General features: G+C 41.2%; 1 protein-coding gene across 1 annotated transcript in view; it reads right to left on the reverse strand.

The window, feature by feature from the left end:
• Positions 1 to 4377: 4377 nt before the first annotated feature.
• Positions 4378 to 18129, reverse strand: part of ptprfa (protein tyrosine phosphatase receptor type Fa) — a gene marked incomplete at its 5' end in the record, with an annotated part of 228342 nt that continues 214590 nt past the window's right edge. Inside the window, 6 exons of the mRNA XM_079158514.1 lie at positions 4378 to 4738; positions 5699 to 5834; positions 8136 to 8290; positions 9616 to 9741; positions 10579 to 10705; positions 16691 to 16869. Coding sequence (XP_079014640.1) covers positions 4670 to 4738; positions 5699 to 5834; positions 8136 to 8290; positions 9616 to 9741; positions 10579 to 10705; positions 16691 to 16869 — 792 coding nt within the window. The 3' untranslated portion in view covers positions 4378 to 4669. The remainder of the gene's footprint in view (positions 4739 to 5698; positions 5835 to 8135; positions 8291 to 9615; positions 9742 to 10578; positions 10706 to 16690; positions 16870 to 18129) is intronic.

Below are 18129 nucleotides of genomic sequence, written 5' to 3' on the forward strand. Positions count from 1 at the left end.
GATGATTAAAAAAGGCTGCAACAGTTAGGGAGATCACAGACAAAAAGCAACAAACCCTATATCTTGATTGTGCAAAGCAAATTAACTATAAAAAGATGTATATTTATATGTATATACAGCAAACAATTCTCTGTAAACATGTTAAGTATGTTAGTTTTCTGAAAACATGGTGTCATTTCATAAATACAGGCAACATTGGCATCTGCAAACATCAGAAAAAAGATAACATTCTGGGCTTTTAAATATTTATTTATGTAATGGTTTATTTGATATGGGACAGTGCACATTAATAAAAGCATTGCTGTAAATGCGCCAGAGTTAAGAGGCTATTTTTCATCTGTATTCACAAGGCAGATGTTACAGCCCATTGCCATAGAAACCAAAGAAGCAAGGGCTGGATAACACCCTGATCACACAAAGTTGTAATGTTTAGCATGGCATATTTGGTAACCTTTAGATGGTGTCGTTCAACTCTTTAGGAAAAAAATGTGTTTCTTCACATATTGGGAGGTGGAAAATAATGTTTTATGTAATATGCCTACTTGGATTGGTATGAATGAATGCTTGATGCTATCACACAACATGCCCTTTACTCTACAGCCTCAGTTATTATAACCAATGATATAATAATCAGTGAGGTTATATAGACTTCACAACTTACATGCAGTTGATCCACAATAAGGATGTGTATAAATGATCATTATTATATCATTAGATTTTGTCTGAATCTTGTCCTGTAAAATGCATTTATCAGCTGTTTTTGATTCATTTGACATTCTTTTACATTTAACATTCCTCTTGACCGGTTTGTTTTTTCTTTATAATTTCACTTGAAACTGCTGCGTTCAGTTGTTAAGTACTCTAATTACTCCTTTTAGAATATCTCTGGAACACTGTGGTCTAAAACAAAAAGCCTCGGCTACTTCACCGTTGTATGTCGCATGTCCCTTTAAGAAGCTTTGTTATCCAGTTTATAAAACCAATACATCTTCAATGTCTTCATTGATTGATCGAGAGTTGGTACTATCTGAAAACTATTGAGCTCAGGACAGATCAACACTCACCAATTCTGACATTTATTTAAATGTATCAAAATGTCCAAATGATGTACTGATGAAGCTATATAATATCAACATCAAACTTTAAAATCTGATTCTTACAATCAAAACTCTTTTTCAAGAATGGACTACGAGAAACAGATGAACCTACTTTGATGAATCATCCTTGTGTGAGACCTAATGACCTATCCAGGTCTGTCTTCAATCCGCTTTAAGAGATGTAATAAATTGTATCTCCGACCAACAGCCACATGTTCTGTGAAAATGAGAAAATGCCATCCTTTGAAAACACAGATTACAACATGATATCTGCCTGCTGTAATATATACACTGACATGTCACAGATTAGAGGTACAACCTAATAAATGTCCATACAGGTAAGGAGGGCTCACTGTAATACTATGTATACAATGACCTTCTGTACAGTTTAAACGTAGTGATCTAAATGTAAAGTTTTTATATCGCCCCTAAAAACTCACACAACCTAAAAGACGTCATATAATGCATTTCCAATGCCGTCTCCACACTGCAAGTATAGTATTTATGATTGATATTTTCACCCTGAATGCAACGTTTTTATTGTTTTTCCCTGAATGGATATTTGTATTGCTTTTTACGTTTTGTTATTATATTTCGTTGTATTATATTTTCTCTTTCTCTTTGTGTTTACTATTTATGGAGCCTCCCAGCGAAAGCATTTCACGCAATTGTGCTTGTATAACCGGAGTGGTAATAAAACATCTTGAATCATGGAGAAATACGCACAGCCCGTATTCAGCAACTGTTTCTTAGTTAAAACAAGCCGTCAGGACAGTGATTCACAACTACACAATATATAAATCATTTTACACATGTCAACATTCTAAATGTGTTCCAGTTTATTTTCCGGCTGCAGTGTATGTGATTGACATCAGCTGACAGGAGATCAACTTAAGCGATTGTCTACAGCGATGCCAAATTTGCTAAAACTGAGCTATTCAGACAGAGGGTGAATACAGTTCTATTCAGACTGACAGTAAGTCAAAAATAAAGAGTTTTTTTGAACACTAAAGTATGTGAACGTGTTCTAGTAGAAACCCAAAATACAAGAATGAATTTAGAAATGAGCATGATATGGCTCCTTTAATGCTCACAGAGTTCTAACAGAGCTACGAGAGGAAAGAAGTCCATCACATTCATATTATTAAAAACCCAGTTATTCAACTTTATTAACATCAAGGTTTTCAAGACAGTTTTGTCTGTTTTTTATTCACAAATAGAAAACAGATCATGTATACAACAGATAGAACCCCTCTGTGAAATGAATCTGTTATATGGTCCACTTCATCCAACCCCCCCCCCCCCCCCTTTGTCGTCCCATCCAGTGAAAGCCACGGAGATCCATCACTGAACATCGACGACGCTCTCGGTTACAAGTCTGTCTGTCTGCAACACAGTGATTAAAAACAGTTGCGCTCTAATATATCATGAAGGGGGATCCAGTGTACCTGCGTACGTGAGCCGTCTTTGTGAAGCAAACAGAAAGGTGCAGGTTATAAGATGAGTGTGGAAGTCTGAAACACGTGGCGATCACCAGATCACTTCCCCGCATGACGTCAGAGACATGACAGGTGTGACAGGTGTTTGTGGTCCATGCGAGCAGTTTGTGGATCAATATGTCCGGAATATTTTATGAAAGGACTTCGACCACACGCAAACCACATTGAAAAAAATCTGGTTGGCTTATATCAACCAAAAAGGTAAATCAAATGTTCAGATTTTTAGATTATCTAATAGTGCCCCCACATTCTTAAAGTTCCACCAAGCCCACTGTCAATACTTTCAAATTCAGCTCTGCTAGGCTTCAAAACGTCAACATGTCGGACATTATGGGATTCAGAGCGTTGTTGAAGTTTAAGAGAAAATTCAAATATGAATAAGTCTGCTGATATTCTACAGCATCTGGTTTTTCTTGTCAACAAATCCCATGTGCAGAACCAAACCGACCACGAATAGATCTTACCAACAAGTAAAGCCTCCCAGATTTTCGTCCTCCATTAAAAACTCATCAGTGAGCCACACTGGTACACTGGGTGACGTGTTCCTTCATTACCATGAACACAAACACACTCTAGCTTATTTTCACTCAATCCCACATACACCACCCTGCTGCCACACTGACTCATGAGAACAGTCCTTCCCAAAGACGGATGCGTCGCACAAGATGTTATTAGGGTGGCTAAATATATGAGCAGAATTTCTTACGTTCTGTACGTTCTGTTTGTTTAACACAAGGTAGGAAATTAAGACAGTGAGAGCCTGTTAACCTTCCCTATATGCATTTATTTGGTCTCATTTATAAAGTATGTCACAACACGTACGTAGAAAACAGTTGTGATCTATCAGATGTATATCTCTCATAAATGGCTGGTTTACCGATTGGAGGTCATATAAGGTGATGTGGAAATGGCGGTAAAAATGATCACGATGTTTGTCATTTTGAAAAAGTGGGTCCCCTGACAAGAATTTGGGAAACACTGCTTTAGAGCACTTAATGTATTCATTTGTGAGCCATTTATTTGTTTTGAAGTATATGTCCAGTAAGAGCCAATGGGCTTGGAGCTGAGAGAGACAGACTAGGGAGACTAACACATTGATGGTTTCAGCATTTTCATGGGATTTGTTGACAATAAGAAAATAGTGTGGGTTGGGCAACTAAACCAATTTGATTAGATTCCAGCACTGAGTCTTGGATTTACTTTCTTCTGTAATGCACAGAGCATGTGTTCAGAATGCGACGTCGTCGACAGACTGTGTTCAGTGTACCTGAGTCTCTGCTGGCGGTGGACACAACCCTTTCCACCAACTTTAGATTCCTCCACATTTCTGACGGCTTTGAGAAAATCAGTCAACAGTTATTGACTTGAAACATGATTGCAGTTGTTCAGATGTGAATAATCTTTGCATGTTTATAGCCATACGTTTATTTCATACAGTAGTATAAAACTATGTTTACTTGATCTGTTTGTGAGATATCTTCACCGTCATTCTGTTGGATATCAAGATTGCCACTTTTACCCCTAAATAAGATCAATGATAACATTAGAATATCATATATATGGTACAAAATAAAATGATTAGCAGCTGTGAATATACGCTCTCCAGTATTAATGTTCAAAATACATCTGTGCCTCTGTGCTAATGAAAATAAGAAAATATAAGAAAATGAAAAAAACACCCATTAAGACATATAATAACCAGTGTAAGTGATTACAAAATCAATTCTAAATATTTATAATAACATAGTATTGATGAATATAAATGAAAGTAGCAGAGCATTTGTTTTTGCTATAAGGAGGAGGTGACGGGAGTATTCAGTCAGGAATCGGACTACAAGTCTTTCGGGGGTTAGTTTTTGGGAGGTTTTGGTGTCGGGTCTGTGGCAGAATCATGGCACCGGTGCAGGAGGACGTCGTCTCCTCTTTCCTCTTTCCTATTTCCTCCCCATTTGCTGCTGTGGTCACCTCCTAGTACTGTAGCCTCCTCATCAGGCCTCGGGGGGCTGATGGAGCAGAGTAGATGTGGCTCAGAGGAGACACAGGACTCGTCTGAGGGTGTCTTTCTGGGCGGGGTTATGTTGCATAGTGATCGAAGCTTCCCAGGTACTCCAGAGCAGCCCGGTAGCACAGCTGGTACTGGTCCTAGTGACAAAAAAAACAACAAGGTTTTGGTGATATTGTTTGTTCATTTGCAGACCTGCACACTGATCAATTTTGAGAGTTTGGTCTATTTTACTGTAATAACATGTTTTCCTTCAGACTAGTGGAAATGCATGTGTTGATTTGACTACTTTGACTATTTGCGTCTGTAGATTTCTATGTCGATTATTTTGACCTCAGACACTTCAGCAGCTCTTACATCCACCAAACGTTCCAGTTTCATTCCTCTCTATATTCTGAAGGTCTTTACAGATGAGTTTGTTCATATATCATTCATAGCATGATTTATAAAACATTTTATTACAGAAAACATGGAGAAAATTGTTTTTTTTATGACTGTTCAGAGTATTTCCTGATTTATGGAGCAAAACAAAGAGATGTCCCTCGGTAGAAATCCTCATCTAACATGTCAACAAAATGAAAGAAGAATGTGGAACCTGCTTCATCCAATGTTCACATTTATCTTCTGGAAATGTTTTAATGAGATAATGCAGACTGTTTAATGAACACCTTTAGATGTGGTTTCTTTCTGATGTTATTCATGCCTCATGTGGCATTCTATTAACTTATCTGTTGTAATGTGTTTTCTGTCTGATGTGCTCTGTGGAAAGGGAGTTGTTTTTTGGTGGCAAATGAGTTTCCCCACTGGGGATTAATAAAGCTTTCTAATTCTAATTCTAATTCTAATTCTAATTCTAATTCTAATTGTAAACTGCTTCCAGATCACTAACACTTTGAACAACACAAGCCCGTTCTCTTATGTTCATTGTAGGCTGTGCTGCTGTGTCTCCTGAAGTTTGCTGATCTGGATTTTGTTATATCTTTAATCACACATTCAGCTTCACGTGCTTGGATGTTTTTTCATTTGTGTAATGATTGCCCCGCTATGCTCTACTCTCATCAACATGACATTTCCTCTGATGTCCTGGTCATCAACCATACCTCTGTCTGCACCATGGCTGGCCTCTGGGTTCGGAGCGTCTTGACGGTCTGGAAGAGGTCGACCACTCCCTCGTACCTCATCCTCTCCAGGACGATGCTCAGGGTGATGAACACACCGGTCCGCCCGACACCAGCACTGATGGACGCACATGTTATTAGACTCTCATTACAAATCAGCGTCTCACACACACAGTCACGTCTGCAGGACCAATCAAAACGGGAACCTGGCAGCTCACGCTCTGTAAACATGTCAGGATCAAATGTCAACCTCAGAAAATCTCCAAAGGATCTTTGACAAACAGACTCAACTGGTTGTGAGTGTATCTGTCATTCTGTCAAACGCTCTTCTTTCTATTCTAGTTGAAAATATGGGAATTATGGGATGGATGTTGAAACTTATTTGCCAGCAGTGCCCGGTGAGCCTGGCAAATGGAAAAGCCTGTACTGTGGATGGTAATACCATCCAATGTCCAACTCTCTGGTCATTTTAGTGGTGGTGTGATTATATTGGATAGCATTTCATAATAAGGTGTTTATCTTTCTTTTAAATGTATTTATATGAAAAACTCAAAAACAACAGACATTTCTTTAAACACTGATCGACACCCAACACATCTCATACACCTGTACAACTAAAACAAGAAGATGGAGATGAGTTGGTCAATTAATCACAGTAGAAAATACCATAACAATTCATCTGCATCAACTGTAGTGAATAAATACGTGCATGTTTTCTTTAAACAAATTGCCAAAATTACAGCGTCATAATTCTTAGATCTTCATCTTTCAGACGGTCCTTGAACACATCATGTGCGAAAAATGCTTCAGTCAGAAGAAGCCACCAAAACAAGGTTTAGAATGTTATTCTACATGTCTCATTTAAGATCTCGCCCAAAACAAACCGTTTGTTTTAACCAGATCCTGTAAAACACATTCTGAGCTCTTCAGCACAACTAGGAAGCCATGATGGATTTGCCTGAGACCAACAGTCACGTGACAAAGAATCTGTGAAACGTTTGAACTGCTGCTGAACACAGAGAAGAGAGGAGGCGGCAGATGGAAAGAGTTCTATACAGTATGCAGCACGTAGAGCCTCCATTTATGTAGAACCTTGGTAACACTTGGAAACATGTTGGATATATAGATTTGAGTGTTTTCTGAATATTTTGTACCGTTTATTTGAGATTTTTCTTGATTTAAGGCTCGGTAACTGTTCTACTGCACAGAAGACATTCTGCAGTTCTCTCTACTTCTAGCCGTGGTGGTGAAAAAATGTGACGTGATCAAAGAAAGCTATATAACAAATGATAAAGGTGTGGCTGATTCCCACTGTGTCATAATACATATAAAGAAGAAGGTCCTGGTAGTTTTTCGTCCACAGACTACTTTTCAAGTTGTCTGCGTTTCCATAGCGATCTAAAGACCTGTGACGATTGGCTAATTAGTCCGCTGACGTATGAAAAAGCAACATGGCGTAGGACGAGGGGCTGCTGGCGGCTGTCATGTAAACTCACTCTGCAGCCTGAAGTTTAGTGTGTCCGCCCGTTTCATCGAAAAAGCGTGATGGACAAATAGAAATCTTTGTTTTATAAAACAGGACCGATGTGCTCTCGCTCTCTTTTTCTCTCTTCTTTGGTTAAAATGAGTCAGCAAAGCCTAACTGTACTTTCAGTGTTATCAAGCAGAGAGAAATGCTCTCCTCTCGTCCTACTTGTGTTTGACCAATCAGCGACAGTCTTCCCTGCAAACCCCATCCTGAAAGTTCCTGTACTTTCAGAAAGTACCACCAGAGCCTTTTTTGGGAGGTAAAATCTCACCGGAACTTAATCTAGACCCCGGTCCCTGTGGTCGAAACTCCTCAAAAGGTTCCTGGTCCCTGGGGACGTTCCTTCGGTCGAAAAGAAGCCTCACATACACAACAAACAATGAGCTAATCTCTTTATACAGCACCTACATATACAGTATCATCTCTTAGCTTTAGCAGAGCTATTCTTCTTCAAATCCGACAGTATCTATGAAACCTATAGAATTGATTTTACATTTCACACAATGTTAGTAACACCCTTCAATATGATGCTGTAGGATTCTTTCATTGGACTACACCGTACTGCACGGGTAGTTTCTGGGCATTTCTTCATGTGTTCAAAGGAATTATGAGTTGTTTATCTGTGACTCATCTTTTCTTTCAAATCTCTAATCTGACAAGCTGAAGGGTTTTTAAATCTTTGACCAATAAACAAGCTATTTGTGGCCTCAAGTGCCTTTTAAATCAATGCAACAAAGTCAGTGTTTACATTAGGAAAGGAACAAAGCTATGATGTACACACACACACACACACACACACACACACACACACACACACACACACACACACACACACACACACACACACACACACACACACACACACACACACACACACACACGTGTAGTTACCTGCAGTGCACAGAAATTGGTCCATCTTGTCCAAATTGCTCTTTAGTTTTATGGACCTGGCCAATGAAATCGATGAATCCCTCCCCGGTTTTTGGCACTCCTTGCTCCGGCCAGTCAGTGAACTGAAACTGTCTGATGGTCCTCGACTGACCATCCTGACACACGGGCAAACGGAGAGAAGATACTGTTAGTAACTCACTCACTACAGCCCCACCACCACTTTTACTTGTTCCTGTAAATCTAGGTTTTCAATGTCCATTTTGTTTAAAATGTCCCTTTTTATTAGGAAAATAGTCACAAAGCAGGTATAACTTCCCATCATTTTCTGTCTTTTGAAAGTTGAATGAAAGGCAACAAAGAAAAATAAACTGAAATACTCACACACACAGAAGGGACACAAAGAAATGCTGCATGTGTGTTTTAACATTAACTAATCCAATGTTGCAATTACTACCTTTAAATGATACCTGGAATAACCAATGGATGCATCTAAGGTACCTATATTTAGATTTTGGCTGTTATTTATCATTATTCTACAATTTAAAGTCAAAATATTAGTGTTATGTTTTGAATTGCCCCACACAGTGTAAAGGGCTCGGAGTATGGTAAAACAACAAGAAGCACGCCTGAAGCCTTTCCTAATAAAAGCAGATGGCACTAATTGGTTGCCGGGCGGGGCTGACTGACCGTTGCCCTGCTGCAATGTGATTGGCTGTTTGCCAAGTACTGTTGTTATCATCTACTCATAGTTGGCAGAAGATAATTGAGGAGAACAGATATGTGCCCAGTCACATTATGCGTCAGTGTTAAACTGTGTGAAATGATCTCAAATGTAGAAAAGTCATTTTCTGCTTTTGCAATTGTTCAAAGTCGGTTTTTTTCTCCATCTGAAAACACCTCTGAATTCGTGCAGCTTTAAGATATTTGTGTAACTGGGATCTGATCTGACCTATCAGCAAGTATACAGACCTTCAACATATCATATCTCGCTTATCTACCTTCAAGACTTCAGCTCTGACTTTGGGGTTGCAGGTTGACATCGAAATCCAATCATATTATTTACTTAATGAATTCTTAGTACACAAGTTTTTGTAAAAATGCAGTCCATGTGTTGCTTGGAGCACATACTTTAGATCCATTCTTCAGCTTCAGTTGAATAAAAGAGACTAAAGGTTATATTTCTATTCATCAATGGCACATGTTGCAAAGCGGAGCCCCAAAGGACATCACAGGTGCACAGGTCATACTAGTGTCATCTTAAACTCTGTGCCCTGTGTGGCGAGTGAACAGTCCCACTCAGGGTGCAGTGACAATTCACAAAATGCTAAACAGATGGAAAAAGAAACCTCTGCATGCATTGTAACTACCACTCTGCCGGTACAAACATATTCTGTCACAGAAATGGCATCGATGTCCTTTCCAATTAAAAGGAGCCGAGCCAAAGCCGTCTTCCTGCCGCTGCTCTGCGAGGAGAACCTACCCTGGCGTCTGTGACTTTGAACTCTCTCAGGATGTACTGGGGCATGTTGTACTCAGCCATGGGGTCCACAACAAAGTACTGGTAGCGTGCGGAGCGCTCGGCAGGCCAGTACTGGTGGCACTTTTCCTGGAGAATGGGGAATGGAGAAGCGTCACAACGTGTTTCACAACTTCAGGGGCTGTGATCAGGACACCAATGTATCATTAGTAGGTCAAAACAGGTGGTCACTGTTCGGCGACATGTGGTTTAGTGAAGGCACAGTCAGATTCAATATGCTGCTGGGCCTTTATTGACCACCCTGTCTCTCTCTATCTGTGCATCATACACTCCTAGAAATAAGGGGTTCTTCCTGAGAGGCGGAGGTTCCACCCAGAACCGTTTGTGTCTGAAGATCCCTTTTTTGAAGAAGGGTTTTTTAATAAGGGTTCTTTGTGGTTCTTTCACAGTTCAAGGTACAACCCTTTATGTTGGGTTCTAGGTAGGACCCTCTGAAATTGTATGTAGTTATGTTAAGTAATACCAATAAACTAATATATATATATATATATATATATATATATATATATATATATATATATACTAAGCATACTAAGTACTATAGTAACTATTTTTTACAAGGAAAAAACAAACAATTTTATGTTCATTCTAATTTTCCCTTTTTGTAAAAGACTGCATTTCTTGTATGAAAGGTGCAATAAAAATAAAGTTTATTATTATTATTCAGAACAATAAAACAACAATAATGATTATACATCTATATTTTATTGCTGCTGTTAATAATAATAATGATAAATATAAACGATGCATTCCATTTTTGCATATTTTGAGCCTGTTTCCCCCTGGAACCAATAACATTTTGTAACATTTATAAAGTAAAGTATATCTCAAACCAGAATTGTATCTATTTGATGTGATACCGTTCCACACTTAATGACATGACATGACACAAAGTGTGATCATTACCCGTCCCATCTCGCGGAGTTTGGTGAGCATGACTACAATGGTGGAGTTGTGTTCCCACAACATTCTCCAGAAGTCCTCTGTGGTCTCGGCCAGCGGGCCCTGGGTGGCCATGTACGCTTTCTGCTGCCTGCAAAGAGGAACAGAGACACGTCTGAGTTTACTCCTCAGGGTTCTATTTCAACCATCCTCCTCTTCAGCCACAGCTCTGGTCCTGGTGCAGAGAAATAATGACGCTAGTTGTGACGTCCAGTCATATTATTGTCATCTTACAACAGCCTGTTTTGCCCAGGCTTTTTTGTCCATCTAACACATACAGTACCAAGGTTAAGGGGAGCTTGTAGCTTTTCAACGGGGCGAAACCGCCCAAATAGTGCAGAGTAGGCAAGATTATCACAGGCTGACTGATCAAATACTAAGTAGCCTAACCGTGTGGAACACCACCTGATCTTACAACACAAACCGTTCTCTTTCCTAGGGCGTCAAAACCTGACCACAAGGCACCCTTTAGCATTCCTGTGAGACACACCTGGCTGTAATGTAAACCCATCCACGTCATTGTTAGACACTCAGAGAAAATGCTTTCTGTGTGATGACGTATGAATTCCAATAAACCTCTAAACCTCAGCAACTGCCTTTGCTTGAATTCACAACCTAACTAGATGTTCACTGCGGTCGTAGTGGAGAGTCATAGTTTGACACGCTCGACTATCCTGTGTGACGCCAAGAGTCCTGACCAAGCGTCAGTATGTGGGATGAGAGAGTCTTGCTGTGCACTAGTATAGTGCACACAAGTACCCATCAATACAATGAATGCAGTAGAATACATCTTAATGTTGTACTCTAAAATACTACCTGGCACATTTGCTTTTGTAATGAGTTATTGATAATTAAATTAAATGCAAAATTAGTCATACGCACTATTTAACCACAATATGAACCTAAAAAAGGATGTGTAGACTTTATAGAGTTGTACACAACTTTCTTTCTTAATCAATGCATAAAACCTTTCTGTTGGCCATTGACGAAAATTGTAAACGATTCGGATAAGAGCGCTTTACAAATACAGTCCATTTACAGGGGCACAATGAAGTGCTCTTGTAAACAAACAAGTTCTTTTCACATTCAGTGTCACTCACTGAAATGCACTGTTTAGATCTTTGAGCCCTAACAAAAGTGTCTCATGCATTTCTCTCCTCAAAACATTAGCAAAGCCAATAAAGTAGTTTTTATCCAGCATTGTTTTTCTTCCATGTCTACTTTAGCAGCAGTCTTTTTCTTCTCTGCCTCTGCTGGCACACTGTTGCATGTGAATGCATATTACCACCACCTATTGATCGGTGGAATAGTGTTGGCAGTGCTGTGCATAGCATCACCTGCTTATACATTTACCTAAAATGTACATTTAGAATGTACATTCATACATATTCACGGTATGTGAGTCTGCGAAACTAAAACGGAGTTATTTCGGACTCGCCCTTCACCACATTCCTTTAATAGCTATTAACTGTTGAATAAACCTCTCAAGTGTTAAATATTTTACACACAGCCCTTGAAGTGGATTTGATGAGTCAGCTGTTGCTAATGTATGCACTAATATCTAAATGGTTTCGCTTGAACACAGACCCTTTTTAACAGCACTGTTAAAATGACAGATGCAGTCCCAGCTGCTCAAACAACGCTCTGGGCTGTGCAGTAGTTACGAGACATGCCCACTAGGGGGCAGCGTTGAAGCGCGCAGCAGAGGAGCTTGGGTAACTCTCTCAAGCATGTTGGTGCAGCACACATACTGTGTAATTCTGTATACATCAGTGCTCTTTCATTGTGTGCGTGTGCCAGTGATGGCTTGAGGCACTGTTGTTTTTGGTAGCGAGTCCGCCCCTGTCCTGCTCTCAGCTTTACCTCTGTGCGACAACCACTGGAACTATTATTTGAGTACTTCATAATACAGCAAACAAATATAAACGTAGGAGCCACAGCTTCTGCATGTTGCTGGGATTCTGCTATGCTGCCACTATACTTGCTGTCGTTCTGGCTCACCACTGCTGAATGATGAGAGGTACTTTGACCGGTAGCAGGAGCAGTTTCAGTAGCAGGTCACAAGTGGGAGGTTGAATATAAGAATTGCTGACCTCTGCGCGTTTAGGTAAACAAACAGTTTGGCTGCTAAAGAACATTAACAAACTAATGTTGCTATGTAGGTGTGCTGACTGATAAAACAATGCAGCAAGGCACCTTTTAGGGTCTGTATTAGACCACAGAAATATAAGAAGTGGACGTAGTCATGGTGACGTCACCCATTGGTTCGAGGACTGACGTTATGAATCCCGAGTTCGGTGATTTCGCCGTCGCCATCTTGGAATATGACCATTGCCATCTTAGTTTTTTGCAGCCGATGAACGTAAGTTACCATATTTGGAATACAGAGGAGTGACGTTGAGATGCCGTATACGTCTCTGGTAGAGGCAGCGACCTGTCAATCACAAGGTAGCCCCGCCTTAAAGCACACTCTGCTTTATGGTCTGTTTGACTCTAAATGGACCATCATTTACTAAATGAACATCATGCTGTATTGAAGAAGACTTGAAACTAGAGATTGAGACCATAAACTCATGTTTACAATGTTTACTGAGGTAACAAATCAAGAGAGAAGTAGAGTCATTTTCTCATAGACTTCTATACAACCAGAGGAGTCGCCCCCTGGTGGACACTAGAGAGAATGCTAGTTTTAAGACACTTCAGCATTGGCTTCACTCAGCTGAACCAGAGGTTGCCGCCTGTATGAGACCAGGCTTTCAACTAATTCCAATGTAACTCACTTCATTATTAGACGATCAGAGCAACTGATGTCGTGTAAAGAGCGAGAAAGCCCACACAGGGCAGGAGGGGAGGTTGGAACGGTCAAACAAACACAGGACTCTTATAGACATTTTCGTTTCTAGTTTTATTGCGTAACTTCCGCACTTCACTAACGCCAGTTATGTAACAAACATAGTTATTTTAAACCTAAACCAATTAGTTTTGTTGCGTAAGCACACCTACGTTGGACATTTGTTTTGAAAAGACACTGACACGTCTGAAACTGATGCTAGATGGGAACCAAGAGCGTCATAGTTTGAAGCGTAGGAGCACTGACCGAGAGTCGCTATTTGACGAGTTGGGAGTGAGAATGTGTCGGTTACGCCATTTCTAAATACTTTCTGACGCCCCTCCCGGTGTGTGGCAGGAGGAAGTCGTGCATTTGTTGGGCACTATTTTCAGCGGCGGATTAATCCACATTTGGTGCTTTTGTGGCAGCGGGCACGGGATTGAGTCAACATAGACTACAGTGTGTGTGTTCATCGTAATGAAGAATGATGTCAGCCACTGCAATGGTAACGGTAAACGGACTGCACTTTTTTCCTACCTTTGCAGTTTATGTGCTTTAGAATTCACCCATTCACTGCAGCAACTTGGAGTTCAGTGTCTCGCCCAAGCACCCTTTAAATTAGTAGACAACCCGCTCTACCTATCGGTGCGCTTTTAATGTTTAGATAACAATGGAGCTCAGAGGAAGAAGATCTATGAGGCTTTGACACACACTCAACACTTGTTAGTAGAGTCACTTCATTGTTGTATTGTGTCTGCACATGCGATTTCTTGACGATAAGAAGAAATCTAGAATATAGGAACCTGTGTTTACCGTTAGTGTGGATAGCCATGCTGAGTTTATGTATATACGTATAAAGTATAATTACGCTATTATTCAAGTTGAGGCCATAATTCCTATCAGTCGTAATAGCATTGTACTCACAAAGTGAATTGCATAGATCTATCACCATGGTAACGTCACCGTAAGAAGTCTAATGTGTTTGAACTGACTTTAAGGGGGAAAAAGCCCATTGTCATTTCTGGAAGTTTTATAAAAAAAATAGTTTGAGCTACTGTACTCACTGTACAACTGTGTTGTGTGGACACAGTTTTCTGGTGAAAAGAGTGACTAATATCAACATTTCAGGGATACTTACATTGAGTTTTGCCAATAAATTATGGTTTAGATAAACCTGGCAATGGGCAAACCATCAAAAATAAGATACAAATTGTAGTAAAGAATAGAATGATAGTAGAATTTTCCTTTGATCTGAGTAACATCACAACCAAGCCACGACAGAGCGCTATCAAAAGATAATAAAGGTATAACTCTATTTAAATACTCTCTAACCTAGCGGTATCTAATATAGTGGCGTAGGCCTGCTGTTGGATCCCCATAGACAGGATCCCCATGGACAGGCTGTGAGGTGAATGACTACATTCGATATACCTTGAGGTCACTGGACACCTCCACTAATCACCATTATCATGTCTATCCCACCATAATCCATCCTAATCCACACTGTGCACTTTAAAGGCTGAGCTCAGAGAGAGTGCTGGAGCTCCCTGTTTCTCATGCTGCTATTAATTACTCCAACAGGAATTACAGGACACGCCTGCCTCTTCCCCCAGCCTCCCTTAGGTGGAGGTGCCCGGGGGACTTCATTAGGTGCTGACAGCCGAGAATTAGACCTACCCACCCTCGCTGCAAGCAAAAGTCCTGATTCATTAGCACGAGCTTTACTCTGCTAGTGAACTGGAAAGTATTTCCAATTAGGGTTTACACTTTCGTAAAAGGCATGCTTCTCTGAGAGGCCTCTGATTGGCTATTTATCTGACATGTGACATTACCAGCGCTGACGTCTAATATGCATGTTTGTGTGGGAAAATCAGGCAGACTCTCTTCACCTCTCTGAATTTATCTGTCACACAAGTGTGTTAACACACACACACAAGTTAACAATTAAATGTTGAAGGATTGCTTCACAGAGAGCCAGAGACAGTCCGGGTTTTACAATAGCTAAATCTGTACTCAAATGTCATTAGTATTTGTATCTGTACTTGTTGTGACATATAATTATATATATTCTATAGCACAGACACTCCCAATGGACACAAGAGCATTTTCAAATTCTTGAACATTTTTATATTCTTGAAAAACGCATCCTATTATATATGTGCGAGTTGTTCACCGTGAAAATGGCACCAAAGAGTAGAAAGAAGAATTTTTAACAGTTCTGGGTGACGGTTTTGCTCGCAGTCAATTCCCGCAAGCATTCTCCGAGTTGATTGGCCAACTGCTGCAGCAGCTGCAACCCATAAGATTGTCTGCGCATGGCTCTGAACATGGAGATGTCTGAGCCGGCAGCTAGAAGCTAACGGTGATAACAGCACAAAACAGCGCTTATAACGGCAACAGTGCTGACAGAGCAAACAGTTCTAACCTTTGGGGGGAATTGGAAGGGTGGGCGTTATGCTTCCACGCCATACCACCACCATGGGTTGGGCAACAGGTTATCAGCAGTAACCACTGTGTGAGAGCTGTGCAGTGCAGCTGTGATTAGCTAGCTAGTGGGATGGACGGACGCGCACGCGCACGCGCACGCACACACGCACACACGCACACGCGCGCGCGCACGCACACACACACACACACACACACACACACACACACACACACACACACACACACACACACACACACACACACACACACAATGGGTATCCAACGAAGTACTCTATTGGTATCGGTATCACTTTAAGCGTACTGGTATTGTAATTTCTGAATTGATACCCAGCCCTAGAGATGTTGGTAGGCTTATTTTTTACTTTTGACTCTCAGTCTTTATGCTATGCTAGGCTCACCAGCTCTGTACTTGCTGTAACATACAGACATGAGATCTTTCTCATCGTACTCTTTGAAAGAAAGTGAATACGAGCTTTCCAAAGTATTGAACACACACAAACAGCAGCAGCATTGCAGCAGTAATCAGTTTGTTTCTCTGGCCTGTCAGCCATCTCCAACACGCTATCCATTTACAAGAGGGGGAAAAAAACAGGAGAGAATTAACAGGCCTGTCAATAAGACCAATTTGTGTTGACAACTGACACAACGAAAGAATGGGAAGCGGTGAAACTGCTGTCAGCTGCCACAGTAAAGGTCCACCTCTACGTTCATTAGAGGCTGCAGCTCCTGGTTCGCAGTAGCGCCGCCATCCTCTGTCGGTGTCCCTTTGTGACACCCTAATGGCTCCTATGGACTCACCTGTATCCGTCGATGAAACTGGCGTTGATGTAGTCAGAGCCCTCCACCCCTCTGATTGGCTGCAGGCAGACGCGGGTGGACTCGAAAGGCATGATGTTCACCAGGCGGTTCTTGAACTTGTTGCACGGCAGGTTGGCACTGATGAATCTTGAGGTATGTGCTTTAGAGTTGGCCAGTTTCTGCGGACACAGAAAGGAGGACACGTATGTCGCCACTGTCCACTTCTGCTCTCTTAAAGAGCTAATACAACCGGTATTGGTGGAATGTGATGTGTTAGCAAGGTTGGTAAAAGGCACACGAAGCTAACACTCTTATCGATATATGAAAATGATGCACTTTGAGCTGATCCTCTTTCCCTGACTTCAAATAAACTCATCCTGAAGACATCGAAAAGTCTAACCGACCTCACACACATTCATTTTGAGCTGACGTAGAGAGGCCTGCAATGCATATCAAGCCGAGGAGAATCTAACTTTTGGCACCAACAACTCAATTATTGTTGGGTTTTGTGTGTGTGTGTGTGTGTGTGTGTGTGTGTGTGTGTGTGTGTGTGTGTGTGTGTGTGTGTGTGTGTGGGCTTTGCTGACGGGCCCTAATGTGATTCCTCTGCAACCCAAGGGCAGGTGTCAATTTGAGAAGTGCTTGCGAAAGAAATTCGCAGTGAGTTGAGGATCAAAACCTAATTACGCTCTGTCCGGATTTACAGCCGTCCTGCTTGCTCGAACAAGTAGCATAATTCGGGTTGTGGCTTGCCCCACCCCCACCCCACGTCTGTGTGGCTGGTTAAATCACTGCGGTGTCGCTTGGTGCGGAGTGAGGTGGGTGGGCGCAGTGCTGCAACTCATCCCGGGTAAAACCACGTAACCCAGCAGGCCCTTATCTTGAGGCCATCAGACATCCGGTCCGTCCCGGCCCTCTCTCCCTCTGCCTCTCCTTCGGACTGTCATCTGTAGCTCAGGAGTAGAGTTGAGTCTGAGAAGGAGTTCATCTCTTTCACACAGGCTGAAGATGAAAATCCCTCCTCTTCCCTAGCTCTCCCTGCGTCATGCGGTTAAAAAGGGCACTCCGGACATTTAGCATTGCACTTCCATTAAATTTGTGAGAAGTGGATTAAGCTAGGATTACGGCCTTGTATGCCACCATCAACAAGTCATGTTACAGTTTACATCCATGTCTGTCCAAAATGTCATCATTTGACTATTTGCCATTTGTTTGAAATTGTCATAATTAGCATATTGATTCCTTAGTGATCCAGGTGGATGTTTGTGACAAATTTGAAGAAATGACATCCACAAGAATGGGACAGACGTGAAGTCACAACTCTAAGAACATCCTCCAGGTGTATCTGAGATATCGCATTCACGAGAATGGACTGGACAGACGGACGGACACACGAACCACCTGAAAACATAAAGCCTCCGCCGGCGTGGAGGTTTAAA

Source organism: Pholis gunnellus (assembly GCF_910591455.1).
Source record: "Pholis gunnellus genome assembly, chromosome: 4".
NCBI lineage: Eukaryota > Metazoa > Chordata > Actinopteri > Perciformes > Pholidae > Pholis > Pholis gunnellus.